This window comes from Motacilla alba, chromosome 12 (genome assembly GCF_015832195.1).
Source record: "Motacilla alba alba isolate MOTALB_02 chromosome 12, Motacilla_alba_V1.0_pri, whole genome shotgun sequence".
Classification (NCBI taxonomy): Eukaryota; Metazoa; Chordata; class Aves; order Passeriformes; family Motacillidae; genus Motacilla; species Motacilla alba.
Genome location: NC_052027.1, coordinates 12286794 through 12308619, shown reverse-complemented (window position 1 = coordinate 12308619; position 21826 = coordinate 12286794). Strand labels below are relative to the sequence as shown.

Genomic DNA, 21826 nt, shown 5'->3' with positions numbered 1-21826 from the left:
GAGTACACAGCATGACCTCTTCAAGTTTGTAGTGATGAAGTTTCCTGTGTCCTGAGGAGGTTTGAGAAGGCAGACCCAGGCACTGGTGCTTGAAGGTTCTCGTGCCTCCTCCTCTTTGTCTCAGGGTTTCTTTAGACCGTTTGCTTGATTACTGTGACTTTAAGCACTGAATTTAAAATGAAGTAGTAACGGATCATGATGACTTAGTATTTGTTTCTTTTCAGTTACCCATGGATGTATAGTCTCCACAATCAAACTGTTCCTTCCAGATGGAATGGAAGCTCGATTGCGATCAGAGTAAGAATACGTATAGCAAACTTCAACCACTGCATGATGAGGACTTGATGGATATTATGTTTAAAGTCATCATGGGAGCAGTTTATTTTCCTGTAATCCTGCAAAGCAAGCCACTGAGTGCATGGTTCTTTTGCAGGCATTATGAGAGACAAAAAACCAACTTGCTTGTCTTTTTTTAGTAATTAAGACAACCCTGAAAAGTAAAGAAGTTCTCTAAAGGAAGAAAAACTTTCTTATGTAGTTGGGCTTTTCTGACAGTGGTTTACTCTGCTGAAATGTGTATTAGAAACAGAAGATTATGGAGAAAAAGAAAGCAAATATGCAAACTCTCCTGCCCCCTTTATTTGTGATTATTCTTTTGGCTCTTTTAGATGCACATAAACTCAACTAAAGTGAAGCTAACGGAAACGTAGATGAATATTGACAGCATTTTCTGTGTGTATGCCCATTTTTGAGGAATCTTCCAAGAGCAGTGGAAACCAAAAACCTTAACATTTTGTTTGCACTGAGTGCTAATCACAAATGCTATAATTTTAGTCATCTTTCATTAGCAACAATTTTGTGGGGTTTATTGCTTATTTAAATATCCTTTTATCATTAGTATCCAGAAATACTTGTGTGAAGCTTTAGGGTATCTTTGCTTGCTTGTGGGAAGATAAGTAAAAGTAAATTACTATAGAAGATTTGCCATATAATTTCATGTTCAGATAAGAAATAGTAAAAATGTATGGTGTTATTTTGATGAAAATGTCGAAGTACAACATTTATGTATTTTGTGTCCAATTTTTTTTTTTAGTGTTATCCATGCACCATTACCAAGTCCTGTTGACAAGGTAATTCAGTAATTTGCTGGTTTATGCCTTATTCAGACACGTGCTATTTTCAGACTTGTTATAAAGATGAAGAAATAGTGAAATCTGTTCAGTAACATTTTGATATGTTTTCCACTGACTGTTTTTACCTAGCTTAATATTTTGAGTGGCATTTAAGGTAGAGAAATAATCCAGTATTACAGTGTATATTTGAAGGTAAGTTGACTTTTTACGTTGTGGCACCTGGAATAAAACCATTGCTGTTAAGATGGGTAATTTCCAGGTACAGGTTGACAGACTGACAGATGTTGCGTAATTTAATACTTGATGTTCTGTGGGACCCAAGAGTAGCTCATGATTTGGTGTTTGGATGAGGTCTGTTTTCTCTATGCCACATTTTTTATGGAGGAGAAGCTGCACTGCACAGTCTGGAAAACACTGTTGTGTTCCCAAAGAAGACTGAGACCAAACCTCTCTGCCTCTCTTGTGGAGCCAGTGTTGCTCACTGTAGAGTCATGGAGTCAGTATTGTTTAGTGAAATTCTTCAACTCAGCTTTGGTAAAGTGGGGGACTCGTAGAAAAGCTGCTAATAGATATTCCCTTGAGAAAAGTGATCAGGGGTTGCTTATTTCTCTAGTCTCTAAAAAGAAGGATTAACTTAAATCAGTTTTTGTTAGAGTTTTATGCTGGAAGAACAAAATATTAAGCAACTGTGGAAACTTATTTGTGAAACCAGCGGCCTGAGGAGTTATAGACTGTGTTTAAGTTGAGATTTCAAAACAATATGTGTGGCTTGAATCCAGGGAAAGGGTAGAAATCCTGAGGAGGGACTGCAGGTATAACTGTAGGAAAACAGTTAAAAATTATTTCAGTGTAGGAAGCCTACAAGAATTAGTAAATAAATAGGCTGAAATAAACCCACAGAACAACTCCCCACTTCTCTCCAAGTGAAGGACAATTTGTTATTATTCAAAGGTAATACAGGTGTCCCTTAATTCTGAAATAGATGCTTATAAAGGGAGACAATGATAACTTGTGGGTCAACAGAAAGCATGCAGCTGCAATATGTGTGGTGACATCGAGCTGGCAGCCCACAATTTGTGTTTGTCATTGAGTTGAGTGGCTTTACCCTTGTGTCCCTTGTTTCTTTACTGTCCGTTCAGTCTCAACCGTACCAAAAGCTTTAAACCCATTAGTGTGTTGGTGGTTCAAGAACTTGTGCAGAAACACAGTGGGACCTAAGTCCCAAGTTGGGAAGTTCTGTGATTAAAAAAAAGCATAAATAATAACAGAACAAGAAATGAAGCTAAATGCTATTATTAGATAATCTAATCTTTGTGACTAGATTTAAGTGAATTTCACATTACTTCTGTTTAATGAAAAATCTAAAACCATTCTGATTCTTACTTGACTTCTTTTTCAGGTTGCTGCTAACACTCCCAGTATGTATTCTCAGGAATTGTTTCAGCTTTCACAGTATCTACAAGTAAGTTTTCTTTTAAGGGCATTTAGTTTGGCTGAATATTTTTGTTCAAAATGCAGATCTTATCCTGTGGCTTGTATCCATTGGAAACGACAAAGGAAGGGACAGTGCTGGCAGCTCTTCTTCCTCACTGGCATCACCAGCCTTTCTGTGCCTGCTTCTGTGTCAGTTTAATAGGTGTGCTTTTCCCAAGACGTCATGGCACAAAAGAGTTAGACTGCAAAATGGTAGCACGTTAAACTGTGTGCTGATAGATAAAAGTAAACTCTTTAGAAAGGATGATAAAATCAGCTTTTTGGGGGAAAAAAAAAGAAAACTTTTTTTTTCTGGTAAATTCTTTCCAGGTTTAACTGTGTAGAAATTCTACTGATTTATTTTGCCTAGTTTTGTTTGATAATGGCAATTTTTATTTGTTCACATCAAGGCTTTTGAGATAGATACTATCTTTATATGTATTTGCTGACATAGCAGGAAGGAGCTCATGCAGATGCTCTCTCTTTGGAAGCCAAATACATATTCACTCACCAATCTGTTCTCTCTCCATATCCTGGAGTTAACGAAGATGCTCTTGTGTCTTCCTGTCATAAACCAAAAATCAAACAGAAATAGTAGTTCTTGCTTGGCATTTCTCTTTTGTGACCTCATTTGAAGATGAACAGCTCATTGCATGGAAGCTGCCAAGCTGTCCTTTGGTGTCTGCAGTTTTGTTACTTAGATTATTAAGGAGATGAAGTATCTTTAAGTCTTGGGAAGGATAACAGTGTGTCCTCAGCATGTGCAACATAGCATGAAAAATGAATGGTTTAGGAACCTGAGGTTATAGGATAGCATTTTCTAATTAAACTATCCAAATAAATTAGTGGATGGATATAATGGAATGGGTTTATGGTTTTGAAAAAGTTGACAGTGTTTGCTACTCACATTTCCTTCTTCTGTTGTATTTTGGGATCTCTCCTGTTTCTGATTTCCTGAGTTGTTCTAGCTGAACTGACTGGTGCCCTGCTCTCTTCACAGGAAGCCTTACATCGGGAACAAATGTTGGAACAGAAGCTGGCAACCCTTCAGCGACTACTTGCTGTCACACAAGAGGCTTCAGATACTAGTTGGCAGGTATCTGCAGGATCCTTTCCTTATGGACTCAACTGTGCACTGCCATATCCATTTTGGCTGTTAATGCAGGGAAAAAGCAACAGAAATAATAAAAACTTTATGGTGGTTCTCTAAAACTGTGCAAAAGACAGTGTTTAATAAATTTAGTGCTTGTGTACCTTTGAAATAGCTAGTAGCAGTAAGTACTCCAACAAAATCCAGATTTTTAAAGCAGAACTCTACTGGCACTACATTAAGCATGGGATAATTCTAAGGTGATGCTTCTTTTCTTCTAGGCTTTAATAGATGAAGACAGGCTGCTATCAAGACTAGAGGTTATGGGAAATCAATTACAAGCTTGTTCAAAGGTAAGTATTCATTTAAAGTCAAATATTAGCAATGCTGAAAGGCAGCTCTTCTCAGGTGTTTTGGAAGTAGCTAGTTGTAGGAAAGCATTTGGAACATAAGCTTTCCAAAAGGAGCCTATGCAACTTGGATAATCTGAGTAGCACAAAAACTGTACATCTGCTCTGTATTTCAAGGTGTCTTAATAAGAGGCTGTTGTTTCCTTTGCCCATGTCAACTGTGATATTCAGAGTTACCAGTATGTGCTGCCCTCATTATTGTTTAGGCCACCTATGTCTGTCTTGGATTTTAATTTTTATTTTATTTCTATTTCCTCTCAACTATCTACATTATAAAAACTTTTTCTGCAGGTCCTGTTTCAGGTCTTTCCTCTGGGACCTGGTTTGTCCAGTTCTATGTCTCCCAGGTTTGACATTGTCTTAGCAGTGCCCAAAAAAAGTGTCATTATTCTCCTGGGATCAAAACTAACCACTGAATGTGTGCTGCTATACACACACTTCAAAAAATCACTTACTTATACCCAGTCATGTCAAGAATCTTTGATCACTGATTTGTACCTAACATTTTCTCATCTATCAGAAATTGCTGAACATTTTTTAATAGAACAGGCTTTATCACACTCTAATTTATTTAATGAGCAAAGCAGTAATTATTTTTTTCTTGAATTATTTTGTATGTGCAGAATCAAACAGAAGACAGTATACGAAAAGAGCTTATAGCATTACAGGAAGACAAACACAACTATGAGACAACAGCCAAAGAGTCCCTGAGGCGGGTCCTTCAGGAGAAAATTGAAGTGGTCAGAAAATTATCTGAAGTGGAGGTACTGCAGTTTCATGCCTGTTCTTCTGGAAGTGCTGAAATAGTTGTAACTACTGCTATTTAGATCCCTGCTTTGTTGCTGCTTTATGTCAGTATCTGTTATACTCTGCACTTGCAGGATATTAAGTAGTAGTGCTTATTTCTCCTATTTGGACCGGACTAAGATTGTTAAACCATTCATGAGAAACTATTCTTTCAGCTCTTCCCTTTTCTCCCTGCTTTCAAAATTCATGATGCTGTCTTACAGAAGTTACTGTGTGTGGGATATACATGGGGAAAATTACATACATGCATTAAAAAAATGCTGTTAAGACCTTGTTCAAACTGCAGCATTCATGGAAACATACACTTAAACTCTGTACAAAGTGTGCTTCAAAGGAGCTTTTACAATGAACTTTTACAGTCAAAGTGTTAGACACTCTTTTGAAGTAAGATTTTCTGCCTTATAATATCTCACATTATCCTCTTCTCCTTTATTTTCTTTTCCTTTATCATTATTTGCTATATTCCCTTGGTCAAGAAGTCTCAAAGCTAGTTGGCATTGCTTGGAAAAAATCTGCAGTGTTTGGTAGTTTGTCTGTCTTTTGTTATTTATTGCATAATCATTGTGTCTTACAGCGGAGTTTAAGTAATACAGAAGATGAATGTACACACCTGAAAGAAATGAATGAGCGGACTCAGGAAGAATTAAGGGAATTAGCTAATAAGTACAATGGAGCTGTAAATGAAATTAAAGATCTTTCTGACAAGCTAAAGGTAATGACAGAATTTCATCTGACTTAGGATAGAATAAATGTGATAAATGGAACAAATAAATACAGTTTAATGTCTAATGCAACTAACAAAAAAGTGAAGAAACTTGTTAAACAACAGATAGCAACAGAGAGATGCGTATCATCTACATATTCTCTAGGTTCAGTTTTAGTGTAACTGAAACTGGCATCAGTTAAGTAACTTCCTAAAAAGTTTTCCTCTTCATTCACTTTGAAAGGTACCATATTTTTGGGACTGAAATATATTATAGTATAACATTATGTGTAGTATAAAACTTCATATCCAGCTGCTTTTATTTGGACTAATAACTTTCAAGCTAAACATCTGAAAGGTAAGAGGAATAAAAACTAGAATTAGAAATAAATTTGCATTTCGTGTTGCCTCTTCATGCAGTTACAGCAAACATAACTAGTCCACGGTATTGTAATATGGTTCATCTTCCATTTTGCTATCAAGTTTGGTATTAAACTAAATATCTAAGTCTATGAATGAAGTAAAATACTATTTAAGGTCCTTTTTTTTTGGAGAACAGAATAATCACTTTATCATAAAGCCTGTTCTCCAAGAGTCTCCAATCTAGATAAGTAGAAGTTGTGGAGGAGGAAGGTAATGGTGTTGTCTCTGGAGACCTGAGACAGTTGCTGCATTTATCTTGGATAAATACTGGAATTGGAGCCTAGGTTCCTAGTTCAGTACCTTGGAGAAATTTTTCTTTCTAAATTTAAACATTACAGTGCTGCCCTTAAGGCAGTTATTTCCCAGTAATGGGTTGATCACTGATGATGATGGGTATACCTAGAAGGATCAAAACTGAAACTTATTACCTTGTTTTGAGGGAGGAGAGAGTTTAAAACTTATATTCTTGAGATGCAGCCAGGAAGAAAATGTGGCTTGCAATCACGGTGGTCTGTGCAGCATACATTCAGTTCAGAAGGGTTCTTGGGTTTTGGTTGAATTGAGATGCTGGAGACTTTGGACATTTCTTAGTTCTAAGGCCCTTTACTGTTGCTGTTAAATTTATGTTCCTCAGTCAGAAAGTTACTTAAGATATTTTGAGATTTTCTCAGTCTTCTTGTAGTGAAATTTGTGTAAAGGTAATAGATTTGCTTTTTTTTTCCTTTTTTAATCTGATTAGCAAAAAAAGTCACTCATGTACATTTAGTTACATAACAAACAAGAAGATCTATTCTTCCACATGTTAATTTTGATTTTTTGACGGATTTAAAAAATCTTTCGGAGCAGGTAGCAGAAGGAAGACAAGAAGAAATCCAACAAAAAGGACTGGCTGAGAAAAAGGAATTGCAGCATAAAATAGATGAAATGGAAGAAAGAGAGCAAGAGCTTCAAGCAAAAATAGAAGCTTTGCAGGCTGATAATGACTTCACCAACGAGCGGCTGACTGCTTTACAAGGTTAGTCAATAGCGGGGAAAGAACTTTGATTATTTGTTTTCCTTTTAATCCGTGAAATACCTTTTTCTTGGACTTCTGTTTACAGTACGGTTAGAACACCTGCAAGAGAAAACTCTTAAAGAACACAACAGCTTAGGTAGGTGTGATCGATTTCTTGTTTCAAGCTGGTTTCCGCGTTTGCTGTTGCGTTTCTTTCGCTGCGATAATCTCGCAGTGTCTGGCGTTGGAGTTCCCGTTCCCGGTTTGCCCGGTGGGGAGCTCTCCCGGGCTGCGGGCTCCGTGTCGGGGCAGGGCCGGCAGAGGGCGCTGCTGCTGCGGGTGTTGGCTGCGGCCGGGGCTCGGCGGGGCCTTGGAGCCGGTGGATTCAAACCCATTTTGTACCCATCCACACGCACCTGCTGTGTGCAATAACAGTCATTCTTCGGCGGTAATAACCTCTTAGGCGTTTGAACAAACAGCAGCATCACCTCTAGCGGGAAACACATCGAACTGCCTGCTTTGTCTGATTAGGGACTTGTGAAGAGGTGGTATGAAAAGCCAGGTACATTTCAAAATGCTGTGTTTATAAAGAAACAAAGCCCAAAACATTTTTCTTGATTCCAAAAATAATGCCCTTTCTTAATCCTAGGCATACAAGTTGACGACTTCATACCTAAAATTAATGGGAGCACAGAGAAAGGTAGTGTATCTGAGGGCTACCTTTTGTCTTATGGTTGATGTTTGAAAATGAACAAATTCAATATGTTCTCTAAAGTTTTGCTTGAAATTTTTTTCTCTTTGCAAATGAATTTGTCCACTCCTGACCAGATTTTTGTTTTTGTTTTTGTTTTTTTTGGTGTATACTTCCGGTCACAGTGTTTTTAGAAAGTTCTGCAAAATACAACAAAACCACTTGGAGACTGTCTCTTTTTGTTGGTTTGGGTTTTTTGTTTTTGATGGGCTGTCACTGCAATCAGTAGAAGTCTAGTGATTGAATATTGTCAGGGTTGTGACACAAGAAAATGAGGAACTCATTGATGGTTTTTCCTTTTAATTTTCCCTTGCAACACATAGACATACAGTGTTTTTCTAGTTAAGTTGGGTATGATAAGTAAAGTCAGCAAAACCTATTTTTTCTATAACTTTTATATGGAAAATGTGAGTATATAAAATTTATAAACAGTGGAAACTAACTTTTAAAAACTCCAGAAATATCTTTATGTGAAACAGGAATTAATATAGATTGAACCAAGTGATAGGGTTTTTTAAAGGCCAGTTAGTTAGAACCAAATACTTTAGCTCGTGTGTCTTAACATACACAAAGTTTTTTGAGTGAAATTGTGCAATATCACATATAGCAAAAAATATTCCAGTTATGATTCCAGATTGTTTAATTGGCTGAGATATATTTGTCCTCTTATGTCAATTTAAATTTTTCCTTGATGTAGTTTTCTTCTGCAGTCTGAGGGATGGTGGTAGCATTGGTTTGAAGGTTCAGGGACCTTTTATAGAGAACGCAGGGTTTTAACCAATATTCACAGTGTTGAAGGACTCCTGTATTTATATTTTTAGAACAGAATTTTAAAGCTCCATATGCATATTTGTAAATTATGAGGTTCTTAACTAGGGAGACCAATAGCAAAATCAAAAGTTAATCATAACTTAACCTCCTTATTGGGAGCAGGAAAGATCTGTTGAACACCTACAGGAACTGCAGCAAAGTCTCCCCTAAAGCTCAGAGTACTGCTTGCTCCTGAGTGTCTTAGCCTTTCAGGCACTTAGCTGTGGTGCATCCTGAGGTCAGCAGGCAGGACATGCGATGTTTGTTCCCACTTCTCTACACTGCCATGGGATTTTATTTTTATATGGATTTGTCTGTCTTGCTGATGCTTAATTTTAGGTTGGTAATAGCTTAATATTTGATAGAATACTGAAGAAATAGATCTACTTTTATCTTTTTTAAACTAGAGCTAATTTGACACATTTTGTAAAAGCTTTTGAGCTCTAACTTCAAATATAAATTATCTTAGAGGAATGATTTATGACATGATAATAGATTTGACTTTTCTTAAAGAAACACTTCTTTTTTGTTTTAAAATTGTTGGTAGGAATGTCATGTGAGATTTTTAAATACTGATACCTTTTACAAGTCCAAATTTTAAAATTGCCTGTTTAAAAATCATTGTGTGATTATAACAAATATTGTTATATCACTGAAACTCACTTTCTTGGTCAAAGGTGAAGAAGCAATCCCTTTTGGACTTATTTTGGGTTGTACAAGAGTCAGTGTCATCTGAATTGATGCATGACAAGATAGATTCCTCCATCCTATGAGTAACAGTGGAACTTGTACTTAATCCTGGAAGTTTTAGGAAGCTGTTTGCCAGGTTATTTTTCTTTGAGTACAGACAATATATAACTGCTCATTCAAGTTCTCTCTCTGTGTTTATACAATCTATCACCTTTTTTGTCATGAACATACCGTGCTATTTCATTATTCTGTATTTTAGTGTAACTTTTCATTATTCTGTCAGTTGTACATTTCTCTGCCTTGCCTGATCCATCCCCATTTCTCTGGCATTTTACAGCTTGCTGCCCTGTGTTCTCTTCATGACAGTCTGTGCCTTTTTGCATCTTCCAGTCCCTTATGTAGCCCTTGTATGACAGATGGGCAGTTATTTGCTCTGTCAGATTTTGGATTTTGTTCTCTTAAAAGCAGCAGGAAGCAGTTACTGCTGGGTTTTGTTTTTTTTTGTTTTGTGGGGGGTTTTGTGGGTTTTGTTTGGGGTTGTGTTTGTTTGGGTTTTTTGAGGGATTTTGTTTGTTTGTTTGTTTGTTTTTTGGCTTTTTAGTGGTTTTTTGGTTGGTTGGTTTGGGGTTGGTTTTGTTGTTGTTGGTTTGTTGTTTTTTTTTTTTGCTATGCAGTTCTGCATTATTGTAGAAGAGCTGAGAGTTTTGGGTTTATAATGCAGATTGAGCAACTTTGGGAATGAAAGAGGTCAAATGTAAAACCCATGTAAAATCAGTATGCTTTTAAAAATTCTTTTGTCTCTTTTTCTCTCAAAGTGTGTGCACAGGCACACTGCCTGGCCATGACAAGAATAATGGTTTACATTACTTTTTTCTGTGGCTGTGGCAGTCAAGAGTTGTATTCAGAGTAGAGGAACCAAGATCTCATATCCTCTCCAGAGGCTCCTAATAAAAGAAGTGTATTAGAGGATGATGGTTAGGCATTCATTTTCTCTCACTGGACATGCAGAAAAGCTGGTGCAGAAAAGAGGAGCTTGTTTGTACAGCAAGCCCCTGATAAAAGTTGTGTAGAACTAAGTTGTTTCAGCGCTGATAAAAGTTGTGTAGAGCTAAGTTGTTGCAAATAGTGGTATTTTCTCAGTGTGTTGCACCACACCTAGCTTTCATCTTTAAATTTTGTGAGCCAATTATTACATGAAGAAAGATATGAGAAATTTGTATACAGTCACTTAGAGGACCAGGTAAAAATGAAAAGGAAAAAAAAAAAAAAAAGGAAGTTTAAGTGTGGAAATAAATTTTACAGCCATGGTGGTTTTTTTAAAAGCTCTGTCCTTGTGGGTTAAATTTATTTTTTAGGTAACTTTGAGATACAGTAAAGCTTAGCAGTTGAATTTCAGATATCAGAGCTAATGATTGAACAGTTTGCTTAGAATGTACCACATTTTTACTAGTGGCAGCCTTTTCCCACTGCTGGACTCTTGGTCCAAGGATTTTTGAGGTTCTTCAGAAAGGAAGTGTTTGCATCTTGAAGAGATGCAGGATTCTGATGGAGTTGGGAGCTGAGCAAGGACTTGAGTAAACTTGGGAACAGAGCCCAGTTCCAGGAGCTCTGCTGCAGAACTGTCTTTTCAAAGTGAAACTGTGTAAAAAGTATAGGCATATATTCAACAACACTTTTAAAATAGAGGGTGCTAGATATGAAGAATCAACATGAAGATTAATTAAAAACTTGAAAAATACCCTTTTAAAGCTAATAGAAATGCTGGAAAATATAGGTTAAAAACATGTTTCTTTTGAAAATGCAGCTGAAGTACTTCTTTCTTCAGATCAGTTTAAAAGAGTAATCTGTTTCCTAGTATCACTGAGACATCATTTCAATTTCGTGTCTTGTCTGCTTGCATATTAACTCAGATTTGATTCAAAAGTCCATCGTGAATACACTGACAAATATTGTTAATATGCCTTTCAAATTTTTTGTTGCATCAATTTGGAAATGATAAGAAGATGTAAACTGAAGTGTTTCTTTCTCTACTAGAGCACTTTCTTTCAAAGAGTGGAGGGGACTGCACTTTTATTCATCAGTTCATAGAATGTCAGAGTGAGTACAAGAGTGTTCACATTTACTTTAAAAACAACAGAAAACATAGAAAAGGTGGATGAAACCAGAATTTGTCACTACTATTTAATATTTCTGTAGTAGCAGAAATTTTCTAAGCATAGAATGGTGGCATTGTGGTATTAAGCAGGTGTAATAGCATGTCTTTGCTCTTGCAAAGTGATGGTCACATTGTCTCTTCCCAGTTCATCCATCATTGTACCCTGACCAGCAAAAAGCATGGTGAAATTGCCACATGGTGTTTAAAACTGAGTGTAATTTTTCACCTGTTACAAATTAAGTTGAAACCTGTCAGTTTAAGCCAACATCACAGGCAGCAAAGGGCAGGGAGTGAGGTGCCTTTCCACATATCTGTAATTTATCTGGTAATTCAAGGCCTTACACATTCTCCAGATTAGTTTTAACAAAAGAGCAGAAGGGAAAACAAGTCCATAGTTTGTATGTGGAAATCCAAGAGACTGCTTTAAGAAAAACAGAAAATTGCATACCAGTCTTTAGAAAGATGTGTTATTCTGGAATGTGAAACATGTTTTTCAAAGCAAATGCTTTTGAAAATGAGTAATGAAACAGCACTGTCTGCACATCTATCATTAAAGAAAAACTGAAGATATTTATACTTTTTGCCTGCTGAAAGAAAAATATCTTTAGAGTGAAGAGAAGGAAAGTGCTATTAAACGTCAAGAAAACCTAGGATTTTTTACTTCAGAGTTTATAGAAATTATGTACCTCAAATTGAGCAGAGAAGCATTTAGAAGCAGAAATAAGACAGGATCATTTTTGACATTAGGGCCATTGGACTCTTTCCTCTCAAATTTTCATGAGGAGGGGTAGCAGACTTGTTTGATTTTACTGCTTGTGATCCAGATTGCAGTGCCATAAACCAAACAACATGATACTGCTAATGTTGGTATAAGAAAATGTAAACTTGATTTGTCTGAAAAATGTTTATTTAAAAAAAAATTAATGACTGGTAGCTGTCTTCTGTAAGGCTGCAGTTTTAAAGCATTCTAAGTTTTGCTAAGATCTTGTATGAATCTTCTTTTTTCAGTACGTAAAAATGAAGTTAAATGCTTGAGTAAACATTTTTCTTGTGTAGAAGATGAAGAGCACCCTGTGTAATGTTCAAATACAAATTGGTTGCCTGTTTTCATTGTTTGGATGTTAGCTTAACCTATTTTGGCACAACTTAGGTTAGTATCACTTCTGCAAACTAAACGTGACCAATCCTGTCACTATTGAGCAGGAAAAGTGATCAACAGTATCTAGTAAAATATTTTAAGGTGTTAAAGAAGTACTTGCAAAGTAAAATTAAGATCTGTGGAATTATGCTTACCTTTTTGCAAGACTTCGAAAGCTGCAGTGAAAACACTGCAAGGCCTTGACTGCTTCATTTTTAAAGGAATTAATAGAGTTCAAAAGAATATTTTGCAATTTTTATGACAGTCTAAATTTTCACTCTCACATCAAGAAAAATTCCAAATCACTGACTCTTTTATTTCTTCTTAGACTGAAAGTTTGTCTTTTCCACATTCAAATATGTTTAGTCAGGCCTAACAATGTCATGAGGTTAAAAACTGCAAACTGTAGGATCTGTTCTTTGCCTTTTGTAGGTAAAGGCTGCCCTTCAGTCCTGCTCCTGTTCTTTGCTCTGTGTAGCATCAAGAGATGGGGACTCCACAGTTCCAGAGATTGTCAGGAAGTCAAGTTTTAAGGCACACAGCAAATAGTGTATGACAATACTGTGCAGACTGGCAATACAGAGCAGGAACATGTAGCTCATCAGGTGGTAGGATGTTGGGGTTTTGTCCAGAGGCTAAAGTACTGAGAGGAGAGCAGGTTTATTACTTGAACAATAATGATAGAATAAAAATCCCAGCAACCAGTTGGTTTGTAAAATCCAGCTTCTGTAGATTTTTAAAGGTATTATGTAATTATTTTTGTTTTTTAAGCACAATGCGCTCACAATACCATCCAGTAATGTGTCCTGACCTCTGACATCTGTGGAGTGTTATGAAATCTGGCTCTGAATGATCTGGGAAGTCTCTTACTTTCTGATCATTACATCCAGTTCACTTGTTGCTCATTCCATAGCTTTTTTTTTAGTAACCACTGGTCAAAATCAGTGATACCAAGAGCAGAAGTCATGGTGCTTCTTTTTGATCAGTACATGATATGCATTATTAGCAAAAATGTGATGATGTATAGACCAAAGTGAGATTTGTTGCCCTGCTAACTTCCTGTCTTTCACCCCAATCTAACCCTTCTTTATTTGTGTCCTTCCCCCCCACCCCTTACTTTGTGATTTTTGCATTTGGTTTTAAATGCAAGTCAACTTCCTTCTTTTCACCAGGCTGATTTTTGCAGATTTATTAATGGTAGTTTTTGGATTAATTGAATTATTTTAACTTTTCCTTTGACCTGCAGGTGTCTAAGTTAAAGCTGTTTAGTATAACTTTTTTCATATGGTTGGAAATTTGTGCATTGAGGGACAGGTTTTTTATTGGTTTTCAAACCTGGCCTACTTCAAAGACTATTTTGATGCCAAATATAAATATAGAGGGGCCATGTTAGTTAAGTGATAATTGTAATGTTAACAGATCTTAGTTATTATATTGCACGTAGTGATAGGCAACCTAAATCTAAAATGAAGTTCTTAAATTGAAAATATAGGAAATGCCTAAAAACCTAAAGGAATGCTGGCTTTAAGCTGCAGAAGAAAATATTAATTATCCTAAGAAAGCTTAACTTCACAGCAGATTGTGTCAGTAAAAACATTAGTTATATTTACCTCTCTGTTTTCTGCTAAGTAGGCACTGGATAGCATGAAAGCTAAAGTTCTTTTGTGCCAGAAATTAAAGCTGAGATCCTTACCCTAATTTATATTTTGGTAGCCAAGATTGCATGTCTTGATTCAGGGAAAACACTAATTGATTTAAAAACAAATTAGGTTTGTGAAGTTTTCTGAAATAGTAAAATTGAAAAATGCAGAGATTTTAAAGAGCTGGTTTAAAGAAGACATCTCTTTATCTTTTTTCCCTCATTGTCTAGATTCTGCCATTTTTAGTGACTAGGATGGTAACAGTGAAAAATAAGGTTCTATGGAGTTTGGTGGTACCAACATCCAATTTTCTGTTTTATATAAAATACCATATCAGTATTATCTAAATACCAGCATGCTGAATTAATTATTTTTTTGGTTGGCTTATGCCATATATTAATGTTAGCATTCTTAAAACACAGGGAATGTTCACTTGTTCTAAAAGTTAGGAGAGGTGTCAGTCACCAATGCAAAACACCGGCCATGCCAGCTTAGGGGCAGGCTGGGCAGAGCCTCGTGGGCTCCTGCTCAAGGTCTTGCTGCAGAAACAGTGCCAAGGATGTCCCTTTTGTACAAATGGTCAAATCAGTGATGGGCACTAGAAAACAATAAGCCACCATGGAAATGAAAAAAAGCCCAAAAAACCCCCATGCCTGCAGTTTGTTTTAGTCATGGAAACAGAGTGTAAAGAACTGTTGCAAAAGTTTCAATTTGGAAAACATCTGTGTCAAGAAGGGCAGTTTCTGTTTTGTATTGCAGTCATTCGGGGTTTGACAGTTACTGAATTGTGAAAGCTAAAAGATGCATCAATTCATAATGCTGAATTCTCCTCTGTAAGCTGATTATAGAAGCCTATTTTAAGCTAGCAGTCTAGCATGATTGAGGTGTTACCCCTTCAGCTCAAGCAGTTGTAAGCCACTTGTTTTTGCATTCCACTGTTTTACTCAGATCTATAGGGGGAAATCCCCAACTTTTTTCTTGCTGCCTTTCCTTCCACTCCTCTTCCAGCCACAGCTGAGTACTGGAATAATCATATATGAAGACTTTTGTTTAGATTTATTTGATTTTAAAATGGAAGAGGACTCATAGTATCACTTGAACTCTTGGCTTGTGGCTGCCAGTAACTTGATTCCCTCCACAGTGCTTTCCTCAGTCTAGGCAGTCATTCTCACCAGCTCTGAGGAACTTGAGGCTGTTCTGAACTTGGATGATGAGTGATCTCCCACAGTTGCTTGAGACCTAAAGCCAGTCCTGAAAATCCAGTGTGCTGTTCTGTGTGTTTCTGAAGCAGTGTTAGTAAAATGTTACATTAATGCAGAATAATATTTCCAGATAAAAGTAGGTGGAGGGAACATCTCTTTTCCACTGGCTTATCTGTCTGTGTGGGAGAGGGCAGAGTACAGGACAACCTTTTGGCCCTGAAAACCATTCTTCAGACTTCAGGGCATTTTGTCTGAAAGTTTGTCTACCATCTAGGTTTGTAGAAGATCTCTCCTCCCAGGTTTTGTCCTGCATCTGTCCTTAGATTCTCATAGTTACAGCAACATGCCATCAGAGGAGTAGAGGGATAAGTTAATCTTTAGAGATACTTGAAGCTGAAAAAGCTTAAAGTAAAGTTTTTTGGGGTTTGTTGTTTTGTTTTTAATTTGAAGAGGATTTACTGTCATCCAGCTTCTTTAGTCTGAACTCTCCTGTTTGTGCTGTTCATTCAGCCTTCTCTGGGTCTCAGTTTCCTGTTGACAGCACATGGAGTATCCAGCAAACTGCATTCCCTGCCTGGTTATCAGGGGTCTGACTGGGAGACCATAGAGAGGAGGCAGAGGCAGCTTCTCAAGCCTGATATTTCAGGGACTAAGTGCTTTCAACATGGACTAAACTGTAAAAGCTGTTGCACGGAAATCGAGGATGTGATCTGTAAGATGGGATCCTCAATACTTCTGTGTCGGCATTGCTTCTTAAGGAGTTAGAAATAATGAATTCTTATCTGCAAAAATAAATTCAATAGTTTTTTAATGTCCTTCATTAATCCAATCCTGTTCTTCCCTTGGTGTTCTTGTTTACCTTCATATCCTGGCAGGAGTTAGGATGAAGTTAGCAATCTAGTCTCAAATTCCACTTCTAAGATTTTTGAGCACCTCACATACATGAGTAGACTTCCCTAAAGTAGACTTTGGATAAAAACTCCCATTTTTCATGAACCTGAACATAATGCATTCCTAGTTTTTTTGAGTTTTGTGCAGCTCTCTTGAAAGGTTTAAACAAAGAAATGCTGTTTCTGTGTACATTTCACAGGCACTGTGAAAAGCAATTGTGATGTTGAGGGGACTTCTCTATTGCTGTTTTACTGTGGTGCATTTCTAGATTTCTGCTGTGTTGAGTGGATGTCTGTTTCATGCAACCAGCTCTTCAAATTCCTTTTTTGATTACTAAACTTAAGAAATGTGTTAATTATTTGTTACTTCCGATTAGGTTTTTTTAAATTTTAAAGTACATAACATTAATTTTTCTAAATTCTCATTAGTGAAGTGCAGCATTATGTAAGTTAATAAGGAGAAGTAATTATGCACTGTATCACAAAGTTCTGGTAGGCTTGTGTGCTCTGTTTCATTATTCCTTGCCAGAATAAAGTTTTTGTTCAAGGCTGAGTAGGAAGTAATATTATCAGCTTTTAATTTGGTCATGGAATGTACTCTACGTAGATGCGTGCAGGGAAAATTTGAGCTTGGAAAGTAACACTTATTTTGTTTGGCAGACAAGATCATAGATGAAGGACATCTAACCAAAGTGGAAGAAACAAAGCTTTTGAAAGGTTAGACTTCTGGATTATTTAACTGTTTTTGAAGCATGCTTTTTCTGTCACTCGGTGCATGTTCTGTGTTAAGCCAGCAGTTTGAGTTTTGATTGAATACGCATTTGAAGAGAAATTCAATAGAGGGGAGGGAAATTGTTTGCTGAACTCTACTCCAAATACTATTGTAGGCTAAAAAGATTTAATGGAAACTGTTTTTGATGATTGAGTGCATGAAATGCTAGTCTCAATGTTGACTGAGTTCTTACTTGACTATGCATTTAAAAAAAAAAAGTGGTTTTTGTAAATTCAATTCAAGCTTTAGTGCCTGCATGAATTCCAAATGGGATTTTGGTTTTATTATAAGGCTACATAGAAATAATGTTTGGTGTCATTTTAAGTTTTAAATAAAAGTGTATTTTAATTTGACTATTTTCTATCTTATCTCATAACTTTAAGTATTAACCTCCTAAATGTGTCTTTTACAAGTAAAATATATCTGTGCCTCTCCAACTCTTTTCTCTAATGTATAAAGCAAGTTAAATTAAAGGAGCTAATTAGAAAAGACTTGTCAAGGAACAATCATCCTTACCTTACAATGCCAAGGTCAGGATTGCTAGCAAGTGTGCAGGTCAATATTTCTCAAGTGTCTAATAATGTAAGGTTGTTTGGACTTGCAGACTCACTCCTCTCTTGCAACTTTTTATTGATGTCTGGACATAACTGCCTCAGTTCTTTATCCTCTGAGCTTCTGCCAAGTGTTGTTGTGTTGAATAAATGTTAGTTTCCTAAAAGATCCAGTGTTTTAGAGACATTTAAATTTATCTTCTCTTCCTTTAATGCAGGGAATGGCACCTTTAACTCCTTTCTGTATGTGAGGAAGCTATAGACAAGGTGCCATATTTGGCAAAAGAATGCATACAATAACTGTAATGTAACACTTGCATGCCCCTTCCATTGCAAAGCTCTGAGCTGTTTTTAGTCTTTGGTAATATATTCTAACTCATCAAGTATGATGTCAACACATTTTAATATACTTTATCACTTTGGCTATATTTATTCAGCTCGGTTTTATTATGGGAAATAGGAACAACTGCTGTGATATAATATAGTACAGGAAAGAGTTTTGTGCTTACGACTCTGCTTCCAGAATAGGAAGCAGGTTTCTAATAATTTGTCTTCTGCTGTTTCACATGTAGAACTGGTGCATCTTTCCTCTGGTGCCTCATCTTTTGTGCCTTGTTTCAGGGGTGGGGAGGGCAGGAGGGAGGAAGAAGCTGGTGTACCAAGGTTGGGTGGGAGGGAAGTATATAAGGGGTGCTGTGGGAGAGAGAATTAATTCAGGGGTTGGAACTCGCACTGTTCCTCCCATTTTGCACAGAGCAGGGAAGCAGTATTCCCATGGATGCCCAGATATGGTAAAGTTAGTTGGATGTGGATCTTGCTCAGCTTAGTGCTTCTGGATCGGCCACTAATAAAAGTGACATGGGTGAGGCTTTTAGGTTATACTTACCTTAATAGTTAAAAAAAATAATGTATTGGTTTAGTAATTATTACAGTTGTAGTGACAATCCTGTGAGCTTGGTTCTGTAAGGTAATGTAAAATGTTTTGATTTGAAACATCTTTAGATATTAGTTAAAAACCTTATTTCTAAAAATAAGAAAGATCCCTTTTTGTTTTAGCAAAGAACCACCCACCTCCAAAGATTAGGTTTTTAACTACAAGCAATCATTATGAATTTTGAAGTCAGCTAAAAAGGGGATTGTGTTTGTAGTACCTGCCAGGTCTGAACCTCTAGTGTGCTTTAACTGTACAGGTGCTTTTCCCCTTCCTCTTCTCCAGTGATTTCAGTTGCGTTAGGGTGGGAAGAGTCTCACTCTTCATCAGCTGCTTTGTTTGAACTTGCTGCCTTCTGTTTCATGTATAAGTGGATGTTAATCTGGCACAGAGTTATAGAAAACTTTTCATGTTAGATTAAGAAAACTTTGTGGATTGTTTTCTGTTAACCTGTCCGTGTTCTGTCATGTTGATTTCCTCATGCAGCCGCACAGGTTGTCTCCAGTTTCCGCTTCTTTTGTTCTAGGGGAAATTAGTTCTCTGTGTTCTCTTGTTATTTGAAGAGATGCCTTATTATTCCCTTGGTTTTTACTTATTTTCATACACTAACCCTGTTGTATAACACGATTTATTTATTGATGTGCTTCTTTCTTCCCATGTCCTGGTTCTTCATTGTTGCATGCGCATTATCTATATGTGGTGAAATTATTCGTGTTCCCTGTGCTTTTCTCCCTGAATGGGAGATGTCTGTGTACTGGGAATGCTGTATTGACCCCTTTTTGTATAATGCCTCTGCCTGGAACTTGAGATTCAGAGGAAACCTCTGTTGAACCTGCAGGTGGGCAGCAGAGCTGTCAAAGCAAGGCTCTGAATAGGCAGCCAAGAAAGATTTCATTTTGCATAACCTCACCTGCATGTTGGTGACAGTTCCTTGCTGACAGACCTGCTGGGTTAGCCCACACCATAGATGGTGTGGCCTTTTTAGTGGACCTATCAGAACTAAACCATAATTGTTATTTAAGAAAAATTTTTAAAAATTTATTTCAGTTATGTATAATATTTAGACTTTGAGCCAAAGGTGATTCTCTGTGGGACAAAGATGCACTGATGTAATTAAATCCCCTTAATTTTGAGAATATGTGGTCTCCACTAAAAATCTAGAACTGGGGGGAAAAAAACCCAACAACAAAAAATCCATCAAACCCCCCCTAAAAAAAGGCAAAAACTCTGTGCCTTCACTAAGCTGCATGTAATAAGGTGCTGAATTGTGTATGAACAGATATTTCATGAAAGTAATTTTTTTGTGGGAACAACATACACTGTTTCTCTTAATACAATTCCAACTGAAAGTTCTTTCTAGAAACTAATGTATTAATTTATATTGCTGTGTTTCTTTAATGGTTCACACCATGTTTCTTTTGAACGGTATGGTACGTACAAGACTTGTTATTATGTAATTTGTCCAAAATACTGAAACGCAGTTTTATTCTTAACAGCAGTTTCTTTGACTTGCTACAGTATCCGCATTGTTCTAGTTTTCTTTTCTTATTTGTTTGCTGATTGAATCAGCTTTTGCACAGTTCCAGCTGGCAAGAGCACAGCATTAACCCAAGTTCAAGCTGTGCACGAGGTGATTGCATCCCTTATTAGAGGCTAGGCTGGGTTAATGATTCCAGGGATGCGGAATCCATTTTAGCCCAGACTTGCAAAGAAATAAGCGCCCAGCAGGTTTTTAACTGTTTCTTGAACCAAGTTGTTTTCTGTTGACATTTAGCAGTAGTCTCGTGTACAGGAGAAATGATGAACAAAGCATTTATTGATTGTAGTTGCTTTTCATTGTCTCTTGCAGAAAACCAAGCACGAGTCAAAGAATCAAACGATTTGTCTGACACCCTTAGCCCAAGCAAGGAAAAAAGCAGTGACGACACTACAGGTAAGAGTTTAATTGAGATTTCTGTAACCTCTAGTTAGTTTGAATTAAATCTAGGTAATCATGAGCATTTTCTTAAAAGAATGGAGTATGTTATACAGAATTACATATATTATATTATATTACAGACAAGCTTAAAGCGGTGTTGTCTATTTTGCGGCTTCATAATTTGACTCTTGTAAGTTGAGAAGGACATAAAATCTTCTCTCCATATAAAGAGTGTGTATATGAGAACTGTCTGCAGTCTGCCTGCTCTCTGAAAGGTGTGGGGTTTCTTTTTAGATGCTCAAATGGATGACCAAGATCTAAATGAACCTATTGTCAAAGTAGCTCTTCTAAAAGGTAAACAAATTTACTTTTGCAATTTCAGATGCATAATGTGTATGTGTAATCTTTTTATCTACCTGATTTTTATCAAATGATAAAAAAATACAATGCTGCAATTCAAAGATGTGTAGTCATGTAGTATGGAAGAGTTAAATATCAGTTATGACTCCTTTGGGTGATAAAAAAGCACACTCCTGAGTGTTGCTATAGAAATCATCTGTGTATAAAGGTAATCTTTGTACTCACCAATGCTGTTCTAGGAATTTACATGTTACAACTTTGACTTGACAATTAAGAGTCAGCACACATTTAAGATTATAGCTGTGGAGAGGAGGGATTCTTCCACCACTGACATTTTTCAAGCATTGTCAAATTTTACTTGCATAGCTTCCATCACTGTCAGAAATGCTTCTGTTAGTTTCCAACTGATGGGTTAATCAAAACAAGATTTTAGATTTTCTTTTTTAATACAATCAAGCTTGGAAGTTTGTGTTATAACTGTATTTGGAATGATGGCTGAGGCTTAGCTTTGAGCTTCGTTTCTATAAATGTACAATTTTTATTGGTTTTTATGCATTGAAGGCATATACTTAATTAGCAAGCTGATATTTACATGTTCATTACTGAAGATTTCTGTGGCATAATAATTAGTTATTACATTTAGCCTATTGAAAATAATTTTATGCTTCTTTAACAATTGGACACATGATAAGATCTGTAAAATTATGCTCCTGTTGGGATCACAAGTAAAAGAATGACACAGTTCTTTGTGACTCAGGAAAAAAGGAAACCATAACGGAACGTAGGAGACCTGTAAAAGAGCTTTTCTCTGCAATTGTTTACACTCCCTAATTTTACGACAGAAAGGCTTCCAAAAATTGCACAAATTACTTTGGCTGTTTGGCATCATGTATAAAATTGAGTTTGATGTTTCCCAGAGGACATGAGTTCAGCAGAGCAGTTTAGAAAGGAGTGTTTGAGATACCGAGCATGTTCCGTTTGGGGT

The 21826-nt window shown here is 36.6% G+C and overlaps 1 protein-coding gene across 41 annotated transcripts in view; it reads left to right on the top strand.

Annotated features, from left to right (window-relative positions):
• Positions 1 to 21826, top strand: part of LOC119706058 (sarcolemma associated protein) — a 78214-nt gene that overhangs the window by 38204 nt on the left and 18184 nt on the right. For 7 of the 41 annotated variants that reach the window (XM_038149185.1, XM_038149187.1, XM_038149188.1 and 4 more), the window contains exons 4-17: positions 225 to 297; positions 1094 to 1130; positions 2533 to 2595; positions 3607 to 3702; positions 3978 to 4049; positions 4730 to 4870; positions 5488 to 5625; positions 6886 to 7054; positions 7140 to 7190; positions 7683 to 7733; positions 11319 to 11381; positions 16970 to 17026; positions 20413 to 20496; positions 20776 to 20835. In XM_038149185.1, coding sequence (XP_038005113.1) covers positions 225 to 297; positions 1094 to 1130; positions 2533 to 2595; positions 3607 to 3702; positions 3978 to 4049; positions 4730 to 4870; positions 5488 to 5625; positions 6886 to 7054; positions 7140 to 7190; positions 7683 to 7733; positions 11319 to 11381; positions 16970 to 17026; positions 20413 to 20496; positions 20776 to 20835 — 1155 coding nt within the window. Of the gene's footprint in view, positions 1 to 224; positions 298 to 1093; positions 1131 to 2532; positions 2596 to 3606; positions 3703 to 3977; positions 4050 to 4729; positions 4871 to 5487; positions 5626 to 6885; positions 7055 to 7139; positions 7191 to 7682; positions 7734 to 11318; positions 11382 to 16969; positions 17027 to 18327; positions 18495 to 18554; positions 20292 to 20412; positions 20497 to 20775; positions 20836 to 21826 lie in introns of those variants that run through there. The other 34 variants (XM_038149196.1, XM_038149169.1, XM_038149166.1 and 31 more) reach the window with 20 other exon arrangements.